This window comes from Lissotriton vulgaris (assembly GCF_964263255.1).
Source record: "Lissotriton vulgaris chromosome 8 unlocalized genomic scaffold, aLisVul1.2 SUPER_8_unloc_1, whole genome shotgun sequence".
Lineage (NCBI taxonomy): Eukaryota > Metazoa > Chordata > Amphibia > Caudata > Salamandridae > Lissotriton > Lissotriton vulgaris.
In genome coordinates this window covers 2,062,111-2,082,846 of record NW_028240615.1, presented here as the reverse complement: position 1 = coordinate 2,082,846, position 20,736 = coordinate 2,062,111, and the positions used below count along the sequence as shown (strand labels likewise).

Genomic DNA, 20,736 nt, shown 5'->3' with positions numbered 1-20,736 from the left:
CCTGCAGAAACAGATCGCCTAATTAAATCTCCAAAGAAACCCAATCTACCTGTACAAGAATGAAGAGAATCCCTGTCAGTGGTGGGGTGGGGTCCCTCATTTATAACCTCCAAAACCTTTTGAAAGAATAAATAAATTAAGTTTGTTGCAGACGAAAACGTCAAGTAGGTGAAATGTGAGATAAGCAAATATGCACATGATGTCCCAGTAACTAGTGTCATTCTGGAAATAGTTTTCAATACAGATCACGCTGGAATGGCGGTGGAAAGTAATAAGGCGGCGAAAGGACTGGAGCAGGGCAACTTTAGTTGTTCATTTTGGTAGTGGAGTGTTACTTTCACGACACAGAAGGCTCGAGTCGACGATTTTACCACAATAAGCATCTAAAATGAAGTAAAAAAACAAAACGGAAGCAGCATATTTAGTAATAACGCCGATGATCAGGAAAGCAAGGAACATATTCACTAGGCATAAAATGTAGCATAGCTGTTCATCCCTCTGAAGCTCTGCTGATTGGAGTGTGGCCTTCGAGCCGGTAACAAACTGGCTGCACTCAGCGCTCAGGCATTTATATAGCTCTGAAAGCTCTTTACAATAAACCTCCCGAGCAGGCCGAGCAACGCAAAGCCTGCAATCTGATTAATCACTGAAGTGACTGAGCGTGCGAGACAATGATCACGCAGAGTGAGTGGCCTGCTCTCCAAGGAGCAGGGGCTAAATAAACAAGGCCTCAATTAAAAGCCTGCTCGCAGCAGCAGACTGCACTACTCTACTCCGAGCGAATCAGCGGGCGCGCGCCCGTGTGTGCAAGGGGCCTCTGAAAGCTCGTGACCTGAAGTCCTGGTGGGCCCTGTGTTATGCCATGGTCCAGGTTATTTCGAGCGTGGGGCAGGGAGGCTGCCCACCAGCGACGACAGACACCGGCACTCGTGAACGATCGACTCTCGCGAACTCTCAAAACCATCACTTCATTTAGCCGAAGTCAAAGCACCATGGATGAGGGTTAAATTGCGTGTCACCACTACTAGTATTTTATTCACTTCAACGAATATTCAGGTGATTACTTTTGCTGTTCGTAGCAATTAATGCACAATTACCGTTCTTCTTGGACGTCTGTTTGTTTGAACGTCTTATTAATAAGACTCCATGTCATCAAACGCCGCGCTCTGATCCCGAGTTTTCCTTCAGCACTCCAGTGCAACCCGGGAGTTCAAGCCCCAGTTCACACCCGCTGAATCAACTGAAGTAATACACCTGAAGACACCGATCTGTCTTAAGAGTCACTACGTCGGACTCTTCCAAAGCAACTTCATTCAAGAGCTAATTAACGCGGGTATGATGCTGACGACAGAGCCCCCCCAGATCGGTTTCAAAATAGTAAGGTGCGCACGGTTGCCAGGACAGAAGCAGACTAGCAGGCTTGTGGTCGGTCAATACACTGGCATTGTGTAAAATCATCTTCCACGGTCTGAAGCAAAGCCATGGCTAGCCCTCGCCGGGATTTGTTGGTTATACTTCAAGCAGTGCCATCCAAGACGCATTAAGGATCCCCACCACGTGGCAAGTAAGCACTGCCTGCGCCTGTGGGGAGGTAGCCAATAACAGGGCCACTCGAATTATGTGGCAGAGTTTACACAATTATGTGACAAGAAAAGACAAATTATGCAACATAAGGCAACACATTTCGTGGTAGTATCACCTCATTATTTTGGCAATTTGACAAGTCCTCACTATGTGGGCAAAAGTTTAACCTCATTAGAACAAGTCTGACACGCAAATACAACAACAAGCAACTGAAAGATGGCCAGTCAACCTTTGCTACAAGCGTTCCACTGTGTAGCAATATGTGTTGCCGCATTTTTACTAACTTTTAATCCGCTTGAGCTAGAAACAACATTTTCCTTTGTTAACATTTGCAGTTTATGCAGCAGAGTACGGATTATCGGATAAATCCATGACTATGCCGAAAACACTGTGGCCACAAAAAAGCATAATTCCAGTGGCCTTGCCAAATACGTTTAGATGTCCCATGTTTACATACAGTAACCATGCAGGGCCAGAGAGCAAAGTGGGAGCCTGCACATCCTTTGAGGGTGTCAAGAGTGCTTGCTTATAAACATTTATCAAATAAATGACCCAGAGGTTCAGAAGTGCGTTAAGGACGCCTTTTTAGTAATCATCAGAAATAGCGAAGCGTTAGCCGAAACAGAAGCAGTTACTGTCCATTTGCACATGCGCTCATATAGTCTGAAAAAGATCTAAAGGTTCTAGGCACTTCAAATTTGTAAATACCATTGTCCATGTGGGTGGGCAATGCTTAAAGCAGTATACACAACTATACACAACTATACTATAAGCAATCAATTTTCCATTTATAATGCTTATCTATGCTGCTTGCTTCCAGTGGTAGGACTAGGAAAGGAGCCACAGAAACAGAAGTAAGACTATCATTTGGAAGATACTATGAGGATTTGATTAGGAGCATAAGATATCAGAACTATTTTCTGGGTGCAGATGACTGCTGCGTATCAGCTTTCCTGGTATCATTACTCCCTCTGTTCTGGTTGAGTGAGTGCAAGGAACCCCTACCCCTTCTGGATGCAACAGACCACCCCTTTTGGAGTGCAGAAAAGCCCCAAGTGAAAGGGCCCATTTCTAAAAGCAGAATCCCTACTCCTTACAACTTACGCCCACTGGAAGACATACCCTTTTCTGGATGGATTTGACCAAAACACTCAATTTTCTGGGTAGACGCGCCCCCTTCTAGGTACAGAGACCCCACTCAAGAGCAAATTGTCCCTGGCAGAGAGGGACCTCCTTGAGGAAAGTCACTGCTGTACTAACTTAGGGGCGCGGGGAGCTCCATTATTATTTTAAAAAGCTCGAACCGTATTTGTCAGATGAGGAGCCTTCATTACAGTGAAGCCATGCTTGTATGAAATTCACAATTTGTCAATTTTCTTTACATTCATCATTTTACTATTTTATCAACATAATTTCCATATATGCAAATGTTTTGCCAAAGATGACATTTATTTTTCCACAAAACATAGAATCCGGGTTTACATGCATTATGTATTTGTTGAATGTGCGTGAGCGAGGTCCTGAGTCGGCAAAAGACAAGTAATATTTGGCCACTAAAAATTAAATCATGCAATTTCATATTGTTACTTTTAAAGACATTTAGCACCAACCTTTTTTTACTAACAGAGTATCACCAAATTAATATGGCAATCATGCAGGTATACTTCTAATTAAAATTACCCCTGAGTGTTTTGTGACCACTTTTTGAACAGCATATGTGTTTTAACATGGTATGGCACGACATTGCAGTACCAGTATCCAAGATAAACTTTTCTCACTCACTGTTTATATTTGAAAAAGTATTTGCATGTGATTAGGTGATAAACAAGCTACACACGAACTCCCTGGAAGTAGAGGACCACTCCCTTGGTCCCAGCTGCTCTGCAGCCATCCATCTCACAAATCCCTCATCCAGATATTCGCCAATCCATTCATCCAACCATCCAAAGCTTGACCCCTATCCTTTTTCCGGCATTCATCCACATGAAATATCACATACACGTTATTTAAAAAACGCCAGAGCTTTTGGCTTTTTCAAGTCGTTAACAAATGTGGAAGATGGATATTCACCAATCACATTGAACTAATATACATGTTAAGCATTCACTGTGCAATGACAAATGACAAGTTTATTGCGTAATTACTTAAAATCATTAAACAAGCATTTACAATGCAACGGTTTCGCCTTTGTAAAAGTTATAGCTATTGGCATTTTTTATTTATGTGTTGGTTTTGAAAACAGATAAATAAATGGCATTGTCATTTACAATGCCAATAGCTTAATCTCTCGCAAATGCGAGACCTATTGCATTTGCACCCACACGCACACAGAGAAACATGTGCAAAAGCGTGCATGCCTACAAAATGAAGTGGTTGAGTAACTGCACTTTTTTTTTAAGTTTGTCATGTTGCACAGGGCCTTTTTGATGCCTACTGGCTTAGCCAATTATTATCTCCTGCAATTCAATAATTAAGGTGGATTCGTTAAAGTCCATTCAACCTAAAAAGAGTCACATTGCAATCAAGTTTCAGGTAATCATCAACTTTCTAAGCGAAATATATGTTCTTTCTCCGTTAATACAATGTATACATGGGAGATACTGGGTGAAAGAAATGTTGCCCACTGCGTTGGCCTTCAGTCTACAAAACCCAGACTGGCTTCACGGGAAATTAAATCTGGCCAAACTCAAAAGGATGCTGATGCGTAGGAAACGCAGACAAACAATGAACCGCGCCAGGGCATGAACTTCAACTTAATCCCAGATGTAGGTCTATTTTCTGCAATGCCAGTCTAAACTGTATTTACAAAGCACTGACTGTCTACCCAGAAGGGGCAAATGCTTCATTTATTCTACAAAACGATTTTCGAATAAAACAAACGGGGGGAAATAAAGAAATGTAGATTTGTCTTTATGACCATAAAACAAAACAGCGTTATTAACCAATGACGAGTTTACTGAAACAGGTAGTTGTAATGCTTTAAGAGTAATTAAAACTGTTAATTAGTCACGTGATCCCTCGTGGAAGACAGTCCTACAAACACCTTACTGAAGACCTACAACAGTAGTTTTTAAGCAATGTGCATGCATGGCACTGCAGTGCACGAGAAACCACTGCTCCATTAAACACCAACCTCAATAGTACACTAGATGGCCTACCAAGACCTCAGTTTCTTTTCAAAATAGGGTGGCAATGGCGGAGTAATCTGAACTCGAGCAAGCTGTGTGGAGACCAAGTAATACAAATGAATTACAATAAACAAAAGGGTCTGTAACCCATATACGTACACTTGGGGCCGAGACCACTTTCCTGAAGATTGAAGGTAGTTTTTCATTAAGCCCACAGGGAGGAAAGAACAAAAATCACTTCAGAAACAGACGTCAACAGCTAACTATTTCTGCGAGTAGTTTGGCAAATCTGGGCATTTTGCTCTGGCATGGACATTCATAGAGCAATACTTTTCCTCAGCACATAATGAAACAACGGCTGTTCCCAAATACCATACCTTAACCGCTCTCTCGTTCTCACATCAACATAAACACACACTTGCTGAATGTATCATTTGCCTTTTATTGCTCTGAAAATATCACATTCACTTAGACTTCAATTGGTCGTCCACTACAACAGCTGTGGTGCGTGTCCTCTTTACATCAAAGAGAAACAAAAGTGTCTAATATAACAAAGTTCGATCCACCTTCCGATAGATTATTCGGTCTCTGCGATATAACTTAATGTCACTTTCACATTTTCTTCAACAGAAACCGTTGCCAAACGTGCTTGAATTCGAGAAGAGTACAGGCCTACCGGGCAAGCATGTGCGCATGCTCAAATTTCACAGACACAATGTTACAAATATGTGCTTCTGCAAATTAACGCATGTACTCCGGCTATTTGCCCAACCTACTCCTACCTGCGTGCACTTGGTGGGGTGCGGTATTATCATGGGTGACAAGACATGCAGGTCTGCAATTCTTGTTAAAGGAGGAGCGTCGCAATAAAGGAGCTTTTTTTTGGGGGGGGGGGGGGGAGCATGCGCTATATTGTTCAGTAATAAAGGTATGAAAGGCCGTCAGACCAGGAATCCGAAACAAGCCACATGAAACAATGAAAGGTGCTTAAAACTCACGAAAATTATGCCATACGAAAAAAATAAAGACTCATAATTGCTAGCTCGTTTGGACAGCGAGTGCCTTAAACAAAGGCCCTTCAAAGTTAGCAGCGATTGGTATGTACCCACTTTTAACACAAATAACCGCGCACTAGACACATAAAAACGAACAGAGCAATACAAAGAATCATCGTATCCCTGAACGTAGAAAAAGCAGTTCTCAGTAATGTTTGCGAATGCAGAAGCACTTTAGGACTAATTTCCACACAGTAAGGCAGCCTACTTTAAACGAACGCCCTTCGAGGCGTGAGCGCCCTGGATTATGTCACCGAAGCGGGCAGATCGCCTCTCCATCTATAGTAGTCAATGGTCTACGGACCCCGCCCTGAACCTATTTTAGGAAAGGCTACTACATTTCAGGGATGCGCAGTTCAGAGCGATAGAATAACATCGGCTCCTGTGCCCAAGTCCAAGCTGTTTACAACTGCACTCCGTGCAACCAATGTACGCCAGGGATTGGCTGCGTCATGAAGGTCGTGTATAAAGCAATGACTTCAATCCTGCTTGCTTCGCGCAGAATTAAAAGTAAATCCCTGAGATGTTCGAGTTCTTGCAACATTATAAAAAACGAAAGGATTACATAAGAGGGTTTAAAACAAGATCGTTCGAAGGCAGGACACCACCAACAGTTTCAAGATCGCGGAAATACAGAAGTAGGAGTAAAACAGTACGTCTCCTTGAAATGGCCAATCGTGGTCTATTAAACATTTCCGCAAAACACCCGTCTTTCACCCGGGAACTGTGCAGCACTTCCGAGCGCTGATCAACATTGCAGGATGCAAAGTGTCCTGGCCTTTCACCCACGTGACCTAGACCAGTCTCCTTTGCGTGGGAGAAGCCTGGAAGCAGCGTAGGGGGGGCGTCCGAACAACGCTCCCCTGCAGCCGGCATCATTAGTGATCCAAACAAACACCGGTAAAACCAATAAGTCTCGCCTCGGGGACCGACCGGCTTTGCCAATGGTTTCAAGCCATACTGCACGCATCCCCGAAGCTTTGCATTGAAAATTAAAGGGTCATTTTGCATATGTGCGCCGACTAAATTAAGCAAGTGCTTTTTTCCCGCTTTAATTATTCAAGTTGCGTCTGTAAACAAAACGAAAAAACAAAACAGCACAATCCTTTAAACGACAGCATTCACCTGTTCAGGTTGCATAAGAAATAAGAATTTCAAATGGAACCTCCTGTGTGTGCCAAATCCTTTAGTTTTTGTACGACAACTGCGTAAGTCAAAAAGAAAATACAAACAAGTCAGGTCCCGGGCCGCGCTGTGATTGGCTGACGTCACGGGGTGTCCCGGGCCGGCAGCCAATCACAGCGCGGCCCGGGAATGACGTCACGGGGGTGTCCCGGACCAGCAGCCAATCGCAGCGCGGCCCGGGACAAAGGGGCGGGGCTTAAAAAAAGCACCAGAAACGCCCCCGAATCGCGTTTTCGAGAGAAAGCGCGATTGACAGCCTCTGCCTCCCAATGGCTATCCTCCATTTATGGAGCTAGCCAATGAGAGGCAGAGGCGGGGCCGACATCCATACTGAAGACAATAGTTTTCAAACTAGGAGGGGCACTTCGTGCCCCTCGCCAGGTTCGAAACCTAAAAACGCATTCATTATGCAACATTCTTGTCTTTTATACTTACATTTCAGCAGAGACGTCAATGTCCCTTGCAATAAATCAGTCTAATTATGCAATTAGAGATGCTGAAAGTTCAAATAGGCAGTGAGAGCACCAACACTGAAGCTCACGCCCACGGGGTGTGTAACATGTGGTCAGCTTCAATGCTTTCTTGGATGAACGAGTTTGCTTTCTCGAAGTGACACCATTGAAAACTGGAAATGCTAAGTTATGATGCACACCAGATAAGCTCCATTCCTTAAGCTGGGCACTAGCACCCTCTCTCGTGAAGATTATTGCTAAGTCTGGAATCCAAGAATCCGTTGCTCTTATTATATCGGCAAAAGATTTGCCATTCAAGAATAGCTGAAGTGGGGGAGGAGCTACGCCGTGAACCAAGATGGCCGCATAAACTCCCGGCTCCGCCGTCCTCCGCCGGCGGCTCGTCTATCCTGTTGTTTATCCTCTACCCACGCCCTACGCCTGGATGTATGAAGGTTACCTGATGCCAACGGTGCCATCCCGGACTTTCTACCTTCTTCGGCGACGGAGATCTGTTGTGTCCCATTTTTGGCCTACTCCTGGGCCGCCGCCGGGACCTCGATTTCTGCACTGTTCGTGTGGGAACTGATCAACATCGGCTGTGGGACCGAGATTGTGGCCGGTCTTCCGGATTTGGATAATTCCTTTCGCTTTCGACTCGTGACTTCATTGATGGATGGTGCCGAGGGAGAGACATCGCGACGTGCTGCGATCCTCCTGCACCATGGCTGGGGGCTGTGTGCCTGACCCTCGTTTCCTGGCCCGGGGGCTGACGGGCTGCACCCACGGCCGGTGACTGTGCTGAGCGTGCCAGTTCGGGGCGCCCCTGTTGTTGAGATCGCTTAAATGTGTGTCCGGAGCCCGGCGACGTGGGCTGGAGATTGTGTTCCCCTCCGTCCTTTGGGCCTCGGGTTGGAGGGGATGGATAGCACACACTCATTGCGTTCCGTAATGGCAGCGATTGGGGCGCTCCACTCACAACTTGCCGTCGCATGTGTCTCCCTGGCGGCAAAGCTGGATGATGTCTGCTCGCGACCGGCCATTGGCTCTGCAACACCTGAACAGCAGTTTGAGGTCCAGCCAAGCGATTTGCTTCGCCATCTTGAGGTTCCCGAGCGGCGGCCCGACTTCGCTCCTTCGGGAGTCGGCCTCACTTCTCCTTTACCCGCTACAGTGCCTGATCTTACATTCACGTTTCCTAGTCGATGGAGTATCGTCGCTGGAGGTTCTGTTCGTCGACGCCGAGTATCAGGGTCCTGTCGAAGGGGACTGCCTTTTTTCTTCTTCCCGACCCCCCTGTATAACGGAGGCCGCCATTTTGTGTCCGGACTTTGTTCCATCTTCAGTGCCTCGGACTGCCATGGACGCTTTGTCTGCTTCTGGTCGGCTGTGGCTTGGTTGGCGCGTGCTCCGGAACGGATTCGCACTGGACAGGGCTGATTACGACTTTGAGCTGTTCTGGCTCCTTGCCACTGCTTTGGACCACCTGAGACGTTCCCTTTTACTACGTTTGTTGTGACTTTGGCGATCGATCTCCCTGTGATGCTTATAGGGTTGACTTCTACTTTCCTGGTATAGCTCAGTTCACTTTTGCCGGGACTGCACCGAATATCTCACCGGGCCTGGGGCGGGGTGGGGGGGTTTCTTATTGGTGAATGTCCTCCCCGTGATAATGCCGAATGTTTGCTTCGATTACTGGTGATAGTGCCTTGGGGAGGTCACTGCCGGCGGGGGGCACCAGGTGTCCGGGAGTGGGTCTGTTTCTCTCCTCCTCCACTTTTTATACGTTTTCCCTACTGTGGGGCAGTTCCGGGGCGACAGGCACGCTGTTAGTGGGTTAGGCCGTAGCCATTACAGGGGTGCAGGGTGGCGGGTGCGGGGGGATTTGTTATTTTAGTTTGTTTTGTTCTATGGTCCCTATCGCTCTTTTCCGGCTTTGGGAGGGTTCTTTCCTCTTTAGTAGGGTTGGCTGTCTCTGGGTCTCGCACCTTTTTTCTTTTTCTGGCATCTCAACAAGCCTCTGTTTCTCTGTTCTTGGGGGTGGGCTCTCTGGGGTGACACTTGGGAATGTTGCTTTCTGTAATACTGCTAATTGTCCAGTCTTACCGCTGCGGCTGCTTAGATTATATAGGTGCTGTAGTCATAGCCTATCTCCGATTGTAAATGGGCTACGTCCCCCTTGTTTCTTTTGTGTCCTTTTCATGTAAGGTGTGAAGTCCTTGTTGTTGCAGCCCCCTCTCTTCTTCTAAAATTTAAAAATGAAAACCTCATATCCTGAGTTACGCACCCCACAGTCACGTCTGGTGTACTTTGAAATATCCTGATTGTAGATTGGCCTACGGTTCTCCTGTTTCTATTGATTGTCTTTGCGGCCGGCCATGATGGTTGTGGGCTTGCGCATGTATCTCCTTATTTTTTGAATAAAGGTTTTCAAAAAAAAAAAAAAAGTATAGCTAAAGTGGCATTCATGAAACCAAATAAAAACAAGTGCTTGCAAAGCAAATAGGTCTGGCGTTGTCCGCCACACTTTTGACTTGCCGCTGTTTTATTTTTATCTTGGTATTGGCAAAACTTTATTATTGTGGAAGCTGCAGGCCCTATTCTATATAAAAAATAAACAATGGCTGAAGGCAAAAATATGTATTTGGTTTCAAAATGCAAACATTGCCATAGTAATCCCTGGCATTTGAGGGAACTACGTTGCGTGTGGATGTGCTCCTTGTGAAAGGAAGGAATTATGTCACTCACAGTGAAGTTAGCCAATTGCCAAAGTGGGCTGACCCATTGCTCCGTGTTGTATGCTGCGCTGGGTGGAAGAAAAGTGTGAATGACATCAAAACAGACCAACGGATGAAGAGGACTGGCTGAAAGCCACTGTAAGTAAAAATATTATATACACACACACATTTTATGCATAGGAAGAGCATTTTCTGCATTACTAATAACTTTCGCACAATTTGACGAACATTTACAAATTTTTTACCCAAAAACTTTCATCCACCTCAGCTCCTTCCTGGAAAGTTGGGGGGTGAGCCCTCAAGGCAGAACCAAGAAAAATGGGCAGAGCTATCATCTATGATGATATTTCAAATGTCATGAGAGACGAAATATGTGAAGTTGTTTGCAGAACATACTGGTGCAAGTTATAGTTAGCTCAGTAAACTACAACTGGTGAATATGAGTGTTTTTTTCGTTTTTAAATGATAGTTTAAAAAAATATATATTTCTACACCCAACTATGCCACCTTTGTTTTTTTTTCCATTTAATTTCAAATTTTTTTTTATTAAATCTAAGCAAAAATCTTATATTCTTATCTATACATGACATCACTTTCACCTTTGTTTTTTTCAGTGAATATAAAATGTTGGTAATATCGGGCCCAGAAAGATCGCAACGCACCATTGAGTGGTTTAGTTTAAGTTATCAGTGTTCCTTTGCCAACACTAACCAGAAGAGTGGTCTGTCAACACATTTTGCAAAGCAAAGAAACACATATTCCGAGAAGTATTGTTTACGCCTGACGAAAAACTCGACTGGTAATGATCACTGTATAACTTATGCAGGCATCACTGCAAGGAGCTGAGAAGAAACAGGTTCGTACTGGTCTATAAGGCAGTCAGAGAGTGCCCGATGGGCTAGTCTGACATATCAGTGTGTGGGCTGGCTGCTTAGCAGTTTGTGGGCCCGTTTTATGGCCAGGTAGGCCGGTTTCTACTATTAAATCCCCAACAAATATTACAAGCATTGCCTTCAGCAAACACAAATGCATGCAACGTTTAAAACTGGCCCGATTTAGAAATGTGGGCCACTTTTTAAACTATCTGGTTCGCCAATTGGACTCGACTTTATTTTGGTGTCTGGGCCTATATTTTTTGTCACAATCTGATCTTGAGAAAAATAACAAAGAACTAGCACAAACCGATGCAGAGCAAAGTTGCGAGTCGTAACTTAAAGGTGGTAGAGAAGCGACTGGCAGACAATCATTTCACCTATTACTGCATTAAAACCACTAGTAGCCACCCTAAATTTGGTTTCAAACCAATGTTACGTGTGATTTAATATGAGGGGAGAGAAATTCAAGCAGGTAGACAGAAGGAAGTGCACACTAAAGAAACCACAAGTAAGAGCCACAGGCGAATGAATAGGATTCAATCATGAGGTGTGGGTCAAACATACTACCGAAAGGGGTGGCACACGCCTAACCAACAAAAGGATCACCTGCGAGTCCGGTGACAGCAATGTTTGGCTATAAAATAGGCACACTCGAGGTATTAGAATACTTTTAAACCCACAAGATGATGGACGGAATGTTGCACATTGGCAAAACATTCACCCCCATTCGCAGATCTGGGTTTAATCCATCGTTATTTTGCTCACCATGCCACTCCAGTTCAGACATGGCCATATGCAAATTAGTCTTGACCCTGTGCCTCATGGGAACAGTCCAGCCCGAACTGCCAACCCATGTCTTCCATGGACACCGGAATCAAGCATCCTAGGACCGGTTTCTGGCTATCAGCCTTCATCAGCCAGGATAGCTTGACTCCAGTGGCGCAGTGAGCACGGGACCCACGTCTGGGCATACCCTTCCCACATAGGGCGATCAGCAAAACACAGAAGAATACTTTTGACAGAGGACAAATGCGAGATGAGAGGAGGAGATAATCGATCAACATGAGAAACCAAAAGGGAAAATAAGAGAGGCTTCGCTGTACAAAGAAAGCTATGGAGGAGTTGGGTTTATGCGAGAAGTACTGAGGAGGAAGAGAGCCGAGTGCGCACTACTGAATAATGCTTATTTTGTCAAATTAAACTCTAGAGTTCAGATGTTGCATAGTGCTGCAAAGATTCACACTCACCTGCCTCAGTAATAGTTGGGTTCAAAATTAATATATTGAAAACCAATTAAAAGTATGTTTGAAATTTGGCAAAATGGGTGATGCATTTATAGATTTCACTGGGCCTTCCGAAGGTGACAGCCAATGCCACCCTGATAGTTCTTGTGTTTGCTCTTCCCACTGTAGGTTTGAAGCCCTTTGCAGCACCAGGTGGACCTCTTTGCTGCTTCCCTGCAGATGCTTTCCAAGGATGGAGGGCTACAGGGAGGCAGCTGAGCCCACCAAGACGGTTTGTACCCTGATTAGAAGCTACTCACCCCTGATGTCATCGGCCAGGGTGGAACACTGTGGTGAAGCCAAATATGTGTGAGCAACTGGTGGCAGATCTTTACTCATGGTGACCAACCCGCCAACTCGCCAGCAAAAAGCGCAGGTAGATCCACCAATAGGCTGAAGGGCTGTACTAACAGGGGTACAGGCACCCAGCTACAGTGTGGGGTATGTTAATTTGGTACATACACTCTTGTCCAAGAACGACCAGGGTACATGGAGGTCCACCATCTGTGATTACAGTATCACTTTTCACTGCGTTAACACACATAGTATCACTCAGCTCCAGGAAGGTCAAGAAGGTGCAAGGGTTCAGCTCATTCCCAGATAAGCACAACTTCAACACCAGGCATGCTGAAGATACCCCATCTAAGCTCTCTGGGAGCTCAAGTCACTCTCCTTGGAGAAGGTGACCCCCAGAGACTCCCAAAGTGGCCTCTTGGGCAAAAAAGCCGCTCCTTAATTTTAGGTCGGAGGGTGGGGGGGGATAAGCCTACACCTGGTAATTTCACATAACGAAAAAGAAGGGGCACGGGCTGCTGGCCACTAAATTATTTCTTTATGGCAGATAAATTGGCCTGGTTCCACACATAAATTCTTCTCGTGGTTAGAGTTCTGTAGTAAGCATGATACCTATTGGTGCCAAGTCCTCTTCTGTTTACGAAACCAGCTATTACCTCCAGCAATCATACAGAGGACAGGGAGAGATAAAAAGTGTACTACTCTATATGGTTCATTAAGCTCAGTTTCGAGTTTCGCTCTGGGCGCCCAAATTGAAACCTATCTGGCATCCAAGAAGAGACAAACCATCACCCCTGGCAGGGACTCCATGCCACTCACTGAGGGAGATAGACTGTTGGGGGGTCTCCAAACCGTTCCGACTTTCCAGAACTGCATTCTATAACCTGCGAATTTTGGAAGAAATACTCCATTCTAGTTAGCGTTTTTTCTATTGTATTCCTTCTGATGTAGCTTTATGTCACCAATCAAAATCTATGTCACTGGTCTTACAGCACAGAAACTGCTTGGTTGCCAAACCTCTCAAGATTCCATTCCATACCCCCATACCTCTTGCTGCTAGTCCACTTGCAGTTGGGCAAAGAATCCCCTATCTGCTATCCACAGAGAAACCACACAATAGCACTACCAGTTCACTTGTAGTAGGGTCAGGCTGTCTACACCATGCCTACGTTCACTACCATTCACTCAGGACCCATGCCACCTATGTGCTTTGTTTCACTGTGTTAAAAGGCCTTACACTGTCGGTACGAGTACCATTCTGGGCCAAATCTTGAAAAGGACTGCCAGCGCACCTCTGTCCCAGACACAGTTGACTACTGCATAAACCATTTCTCCTAGTTAGAGAGCATTAATATTTGCTCACCAATACCCCGCTCTGTCTGACTGTTTGTAGCTATTGCTTAGTATGCCACTGATGTTGTGCAATGTCTAGCATAGATTGTAGGTGCTCTACCCCAAGTTCCAGGTCAGGTACGCATTCCTCTGTTCACCCTACTGTCTAGGAATAACCAGGAGAAGCACCCTCACCTACAGACATTCACACATCCAGGTAGGAATCCCTGCACACCCTCCATTGAAATCTGTTACTTACAGCACTTGAATCCACGCAGAAAGCTAGCTCTTTATCCTTATCTCGGCTAGTAACCCCCAGAGGAGATTGAGAGGAGAAAACTACTATTCTAAAAAAAAAGATTCTCCACGACTACACACACACACACACACACAAGTGCAACTCTGATCATGAGGTAGGAGCCCCAGGACAAGACCAAAACTTGGCAATTATTTTCCAATATAAAAGAGCAAAATCTATTATGGCTACAATACAAAAAAAATAAAAAGCACAACATACACATGTCCCTAATACCTCAAGCCCTTGAGGCAATGCAAATAAGGCAACTGTCTACTAGCTTTTCTGCCCCTGCAGCAGCACACCCCCAGGCCTTGTGAGCCCTAAGAAAACATACGAGTTAAGCACCATATAATATTTGGGGTTCATGGTTTGGGGAGAATCCTAAGTAAAGTAAAATATTTTCCCTAAGCAAAGGTATTTGATTACACCCTTGAAAAAGGCTCACAACAAAACACAACACATGGGGAAAAAAAGAAAAATCCAAAGACGCTTGGTTGGGTTACGCAAATAACAAGAGAAAACCTAAGCAAGGCCTGTGGAATGCAGGCAAAAAACACATGGACAGCATTGATGGTCTTTGCAGTTTCCAGGTGCAGAGGTAGCCCAGACAAACAATTTTTGAGTTATCAGACCATACATTCACATAATTTGCAGAGCAAAAATATGGGTCGCAAAGAATTTTTAAGCCTGTTAAGGCCACATGGCTTCGACATTTTGCAAGTTCTGTGTATTGGATTTGTCCTCTGTGTTACTGAAATAAACAATGTTGTTGACCAAGACCAACGAATGCCTATCCTTAGGTGCAAGTCAATAGGTAGATCAAAACACTGGCATGTGCTAAACTGTTGAGGACTCTTGTACAGCAGAAGAAAAACTGGCCTTTCAGGACATTACTTTAAAATCCTATGTTGGTAACAGATATTTGGGTATTTTACACAAGCCAGTACTGCCAGTTCTGTGCATAGAGGCTCTTTATTTAAGTCTGAAATCCCTTAAGTATGAAACTCAAAATCTCCAATTCACCTGCAGATGACTCTCCAACACCAGAGCCCGTGAAACGAAAACACAAAGCGAATCCCTTTTGTTTGGTGGGAAATGAAAGATACTAGAAACATAATTTAGGGTGATAGTCAGGTGGTGGGGCCAGCCAATCAACAGCTTCTCTTACAGACCTCACCGAGCTCAGCTGCCTTAGTACTCACTATGTAAAAAAACTGGAAATGGCATTAACATGACGAATGTGTCTATCACCCCTGCCGTGCTCGTTCAGCCGCACTTCAATAAATGGATAAATAGATGGAGAACTCATGCAACACATCTGTGTCATGTTATACACACACAAAAAGTAAGCTATTAACATCGACCAGTCTCTACTGCCAACAAGCCGGCTGACTGTTAACTAGATATGGGATTTTTTTTTAACATATCTCACTGTCTTCAATGTAGTTGATAACACCACACCCCCATGTTTCTCCGAGTATCTCCTATTCTGGCATAATGTACCCTTTCACTGGAATGCTCAACTCACAGAACTTCAGGTATTGAAGTCTACCCTAATGGCCCTCCTCATTGGTCTCACAGATTTGCACAGCTGGCCATCCCACGAGAGGATTCCACATATCTTCCCCACCCCGGCAAGCTCTGCAATATAACAACCATATTTATTTTAATAATGTGACTTGACTTAAACCAAGAGATTGGTATATGTGCAACCCATAATATAAAAAGTTCAAGGCACTAGAGCTGTCTCAACCTTTCACTGGCCAGATGGGGATAAGATGTGCAAGTTTGTTACAGCAGCACATGCTATAACCTACAATTCAGAATATACTTACCTCTCCCAAACCACCCTGAGCTACTGAAATTCTCAAAAAAGAAAAAGAGGTACCACCTACTATTTATATTTTAGGTCTGCGAAAAGGGGGAAGGCAAAAGACAAGACAAAGCACGAAATCCCATTTGACCCATCTTCAATGGCAGTTCAAACTGCACAATGGACTGAAGGGAAAGGGAAACATCCTTTACAACGCAACTTTTACCACGCAGTGCTATTACAACGCAGGTTTTACAACGAAAACCATTACAACGCATTGCGCTGGGGGGCGCTCTAGGATAGGGAATAGATTTAATTTACTATCCAACACCTTCCCTAGTGTCCACGGGGACTGGAGTTGGAATAGTAAATTAAACTATTCACTATCCAGCACCCCAAAGCACTATGCGTTGTAATGGTATGCGTAGTAAAACCTGCATTGTAACAGCATGCGTGGTAAAAGCATGCGTTGTAACGTCATACAACCAAAGGGAAACAATCTTCATTTTCTGCCATTGTGTTGAGGGCTATGATCTCTCACAAAGACAGCCAACGCACGTTTCGGTCGGTAAGGGACAGTGACGATCCACCTTCTTCAGGACCACGCAATGTAAAACATAGATTATGGTTGGCCAATTGGGGATAATGTTATAACCTTAGGTCTCCTGTCTTGTGTAACAATGAGCTCCCCCATTGGCCCACCATAATCTATGTTTTACATTGTGTGGTCCTAAAGAAAGTGGATCATCATTAACCCTTACCCACCAAACTGTGAGTTGACTGTCTTTGTGGGAGATCTTTTCCCGTTGTAACTCGCAGTGGATGAGAGGTGTGGCTGGGATAAGAAGGAGTGGTATATATGAGAAGATTTGTCTTCTGTGAATGAGTGAGTGGATTGTGATCTGGGGTGAAAACTGTCACATATGCTGTATTTAGCGAATATGTACAATGTATAAAGTTTTAATGGAAAATGTATAAAAAATATTTTGGGTAAAAATGCGTTTTGATATTTAAATGAAAAATCATAAGGCTAAAACAATTAAAAAACAATTTTGTGAACGACCCTTAAATTGTTCCAGGCTCTGAGGGACGAGTATGATATGCCGAACTCCCAATTCTTTCGATACCTGCAGTTAAGACACGCTATCTCCCCTGCCTTGGAGGGACTGGAGTCCCTGCCAGAGTTCAGCCCCCTGGAAGCCAAGCTGTTCATGGAGGAACTAGAAGATAGGAAAATATCCCGCATCTATCACTCACTCGTTACCCACTGCTCCTCCTCCCTAGATAACTTGCGGTCTACATGGGAAAGATGTAGGAGAATTAGATGAGGAGAGCTGGAGAGAGGCCCTGGCAGCCCCAAGGGAGATGGCTATCGCAGTGCGATTGCGATTAATTAAGTTTAAACACCTGCACAGGGCCTATTACACGAGAGAACGATTGCATAGGGCTGGTCTGGTTGCCTCCCCTGACTGCCTGAGGTGTGGCCGTGAGGTGGGCACGTTTGTACACACGGTGTGGTCCTGCGGGGCATTGGAAAGGTACTGGAAGCGAGTTTGGAATTGTCTGGATGAGGTGCTGGGTTGGACACTCCCCCGTACATCACAGCTGGGTCTTTTACATGTTCTGGAGCAGGTAGGAGGCAACATCTATAAAAGACACTTGTTACTCCTGGGCCTAGTAGTGGCTAAAAGGGATGTGGCCCGTGCCTGGAAAAACCCTCGAGCTCCCCCGATAGAGGCCTGGAAGCAGGGCTTGGACTATTATATGGGTCTAGAACGTCCGGTGTTCGAGGCCCGAGGCTGCCCTAAAAAGCATTTCAAAATTTGGAAGAGGTGGGCGGACTATAGGGGGCTGTGGCTGGAGCCGCCGGGGCACCAAGAAGCTATCAGTGAACAACTGTTTGATGAAACAGGGCGTGGGTAGGAGTGTATTGCCTTTTTCATACGGACTGCTTTATCGAATATGGACTGACATTGTGATTGGGGTTAGGGGGGACCCGGGTGGGGGGTAGTTTATGTGGGGTGGGGGGAATGGGGGGTTATTCGACAATAGTGATTAGTGTTGATTTCTACATTGATTGCTTATCTCTGTATATTGATTTTATGCTCATGGCTCCTCCAGGGTTCGGAGTACCGTGGAATATTTTAGCAATCTTCCCTGATATGACAAAGCTTGTTCTGAAAAAAAAACAATTTTGTGGATATGTAAACTAATGTATGGCAGTATGAATTCATCCATGTAAACAATTATCCCAAAAAAAATATGTCAAGGTAGCACACATATCTGGGTTGAAATGGTTTCCGGTCAGTCCGTTGTGAACTTTGAGCTGCCACTGAAGACACATAGGTTGAGTGTGAATTTGTGCTTTGTCTTGTCTACAGAGATTGTCGGCCTTCTTCCTCCTTTTTCCCACCCCCATTGCAAAAGCACTTCCTCAAATCCCCAGAGCCAGCCATTCCATCCGCCAATTTGAAAACATTCAAACAAATCATCTCCCATTACTAGAAGGGCATATGGCAATTTTGACTTTCCCTTCCTATGCCTAAAGCCATTGTATCCAAGTTGATTTCTGAGGATATCTTCCTGTTTCTCTTTCCTGCATGTATTTTGCCAGAGTTGTTGCGAAACACTAGTAACCACAAATTAGGTAGTCTCTGAGAGCATTAGGATCCAACACCATTGCTAGAGGGTGCAGACATCATAAGCAAGAACCAATAACCTTGTAAATTGAAGTCTTGGAAAGAGATAACAGACATTAAGTTGACCCCTGGGGCTGACAGATGCTGGTTTTAGGAGTCTAATCAGATTTCAGTTCATGTTAGTAACTATATCCATCTAGATTTGCTAGCAAAGCAAGTGGCAGGAACTACTGACAACACAAAGTATTAACATGGAATTGCTGTAGCTATGCTATGTACCATCACTGCTCTCGAGAAAAACATTTGACAACAATGTCATGATATGAAAATAATAAATCCACATTTATCATATACCAGCAATAACATTCTGTATCTTGCAAAATAAATACTTTGAACATGAATATAACAGTACCACTAACAAAATGCCATGCATGCTTCACTAAAGCAGGACAACGCATGCACAGAGCCAAGTTGCATAGTGCATAAAATTGGGCACTCAGCACTGTAGTATGCCAGTGTGGTGAGAGAAGGCAATACACAGAGAAAATGGAGGAAGAGGTACGTTTATGCACAGTGAAAGACGACGGGGGGGGGGGAGCCAACACACAATGCAGGTGGTTGTGAGAAGGCACAGTCAATGTGTGGTACACTCTGTACACCTCGCGAGTGGTTGCAGGGGGCGTCCGTGCAGAGAAGGTGGTGGCAATTAATGAACAAGTGCAAGGGGTGGGAGCCCATGTACAAAGTAAGCACGTTACAGAAGAGCAGTCCATGCATAGATCAGAAAGACAGTATACATATAGTAAGCGACATATGGAAATGATAGTTTAGGCAAGTATTCGATCGTATATGGACAAGAGTTCCATGCTTACAGGGAACAAGAGTTTGTGTGGATACATTTGATACAATGTGCAAGTGGATAGTGAATGGACAAGGTAAGGGGTCTGGCAGGACTCAATCTGGGCTCAATAACAGTCTTTTGGGGGGGAAGAGCAGCTCGTGCTAAATGCAAGAAAGTAGGGTGTCCATTTCAAAGCAAGCGTTCTAGAAGTTAGAGACTCTATCGGTGCGCTGAAGCTAATGGGCATTTCTGACAGGAGTGCACTCACCAGCAGCACTGAGCTCCGCACCACCTCGGACACGCTCTGCCGCAGTTCGGCCGCGGTGCCCGGTTTGCTCAGCGCCCGGGTGAACTTCCTGGTCTCCATGGGGGCGGCGTGAGACATGCGGGCACGGCTGGTAAAGGGACTCCAGTCTGGGGGTGTTAGAACAGCCCTATGAGCAGCATTAGAGGGCTCGGCGTCTCAATGGGGATGCCCCGGCTGTCAGCGGCGACCCATCCCGGCCTGCACTGCACCTGGAACGCGTGACGTACGGGGATCCCGGGGAGGAGCGCACGAGCTCAACTACAGTCCGGCCAGGTCGTCCGCGCGCTCGCGCTGTCTCCTCCTGAGGCGCGCGAACACAGAGCCGGTGTCAGTTTACCCCGGGACTTCCACAGCGCGGCCGCGCGCCTATGGGCGGGGCGGCGGCCATGTTCAGACCAGGCCACGGCTCTTTAAAACGCTGTATATTAAATACAATATAATGCTCTAAACCATGATTCAGTTTCCACATATTAACAAATATGGATTGTACGCTTCACTGCTTACACATTTCCATGAGCCTTGAGTTGCGCTGTGAACGCATTGCCTGACCTTTGTGGGGCTCTATATTCAAGACATGACTCCGCCCATGCGCTGAACTATTCCGCTCATACGTGCTGTTTACATACACTCAAGGGCGCGCGCCACTCATTGTCATTTCTTCGTGGCCCCGCCCACCTGTCAGGGCTAGTACAAAAATATCCGCCTGATCGTCTGTTCCACCAACCCAGGGCTACTAACGTTCTTGGAGGCAGCTTGTTGGCGGAGGAATAATGGACCTATGGTCCTTATTTCCCAGCGCCAACCGTGCCTGTATGGGGAGGGGCATAAGCCGTCAAAACACCACCCATTAACACTGTATGCTAACCCTAGTGTCAGGGAGGGTGGGTAGTGGCAGGGGGCGGGGTTTGCCTT

At 45.4% G+C, this 20,736-nt stretch overlaps 1 protein-coding gene across 2 annotated transcripts in view; it reads right to left on the bottom strand.

Annotated features, from left to right (window-relative positions):
* The window catches only part of DOCK9 (dedicator of cytokinesis 9), a 1,255,128-nt gene extending 1,234,996 nt beyond the window's left edge, over positions 1-20,132 (bottom strand). For both annotated transcript variants that reach the window (XM_086947866.1, XM_086947869.1), the window contains exon 1: positions 19,786-20,132. In XM_086947866.1, coding sequence (XP_086803992.1) covers positions 19,786-19,902 — 117 coding nt within the window. In that variant the 5' untranslated portion in view covers positions 19,903-20,132. The remainder of the gene's footprint in view (positions 1-19,785) is intronic.
* Between the last annotated feature and the right edge of the window lie 604 nt (positions 20,133-20,736).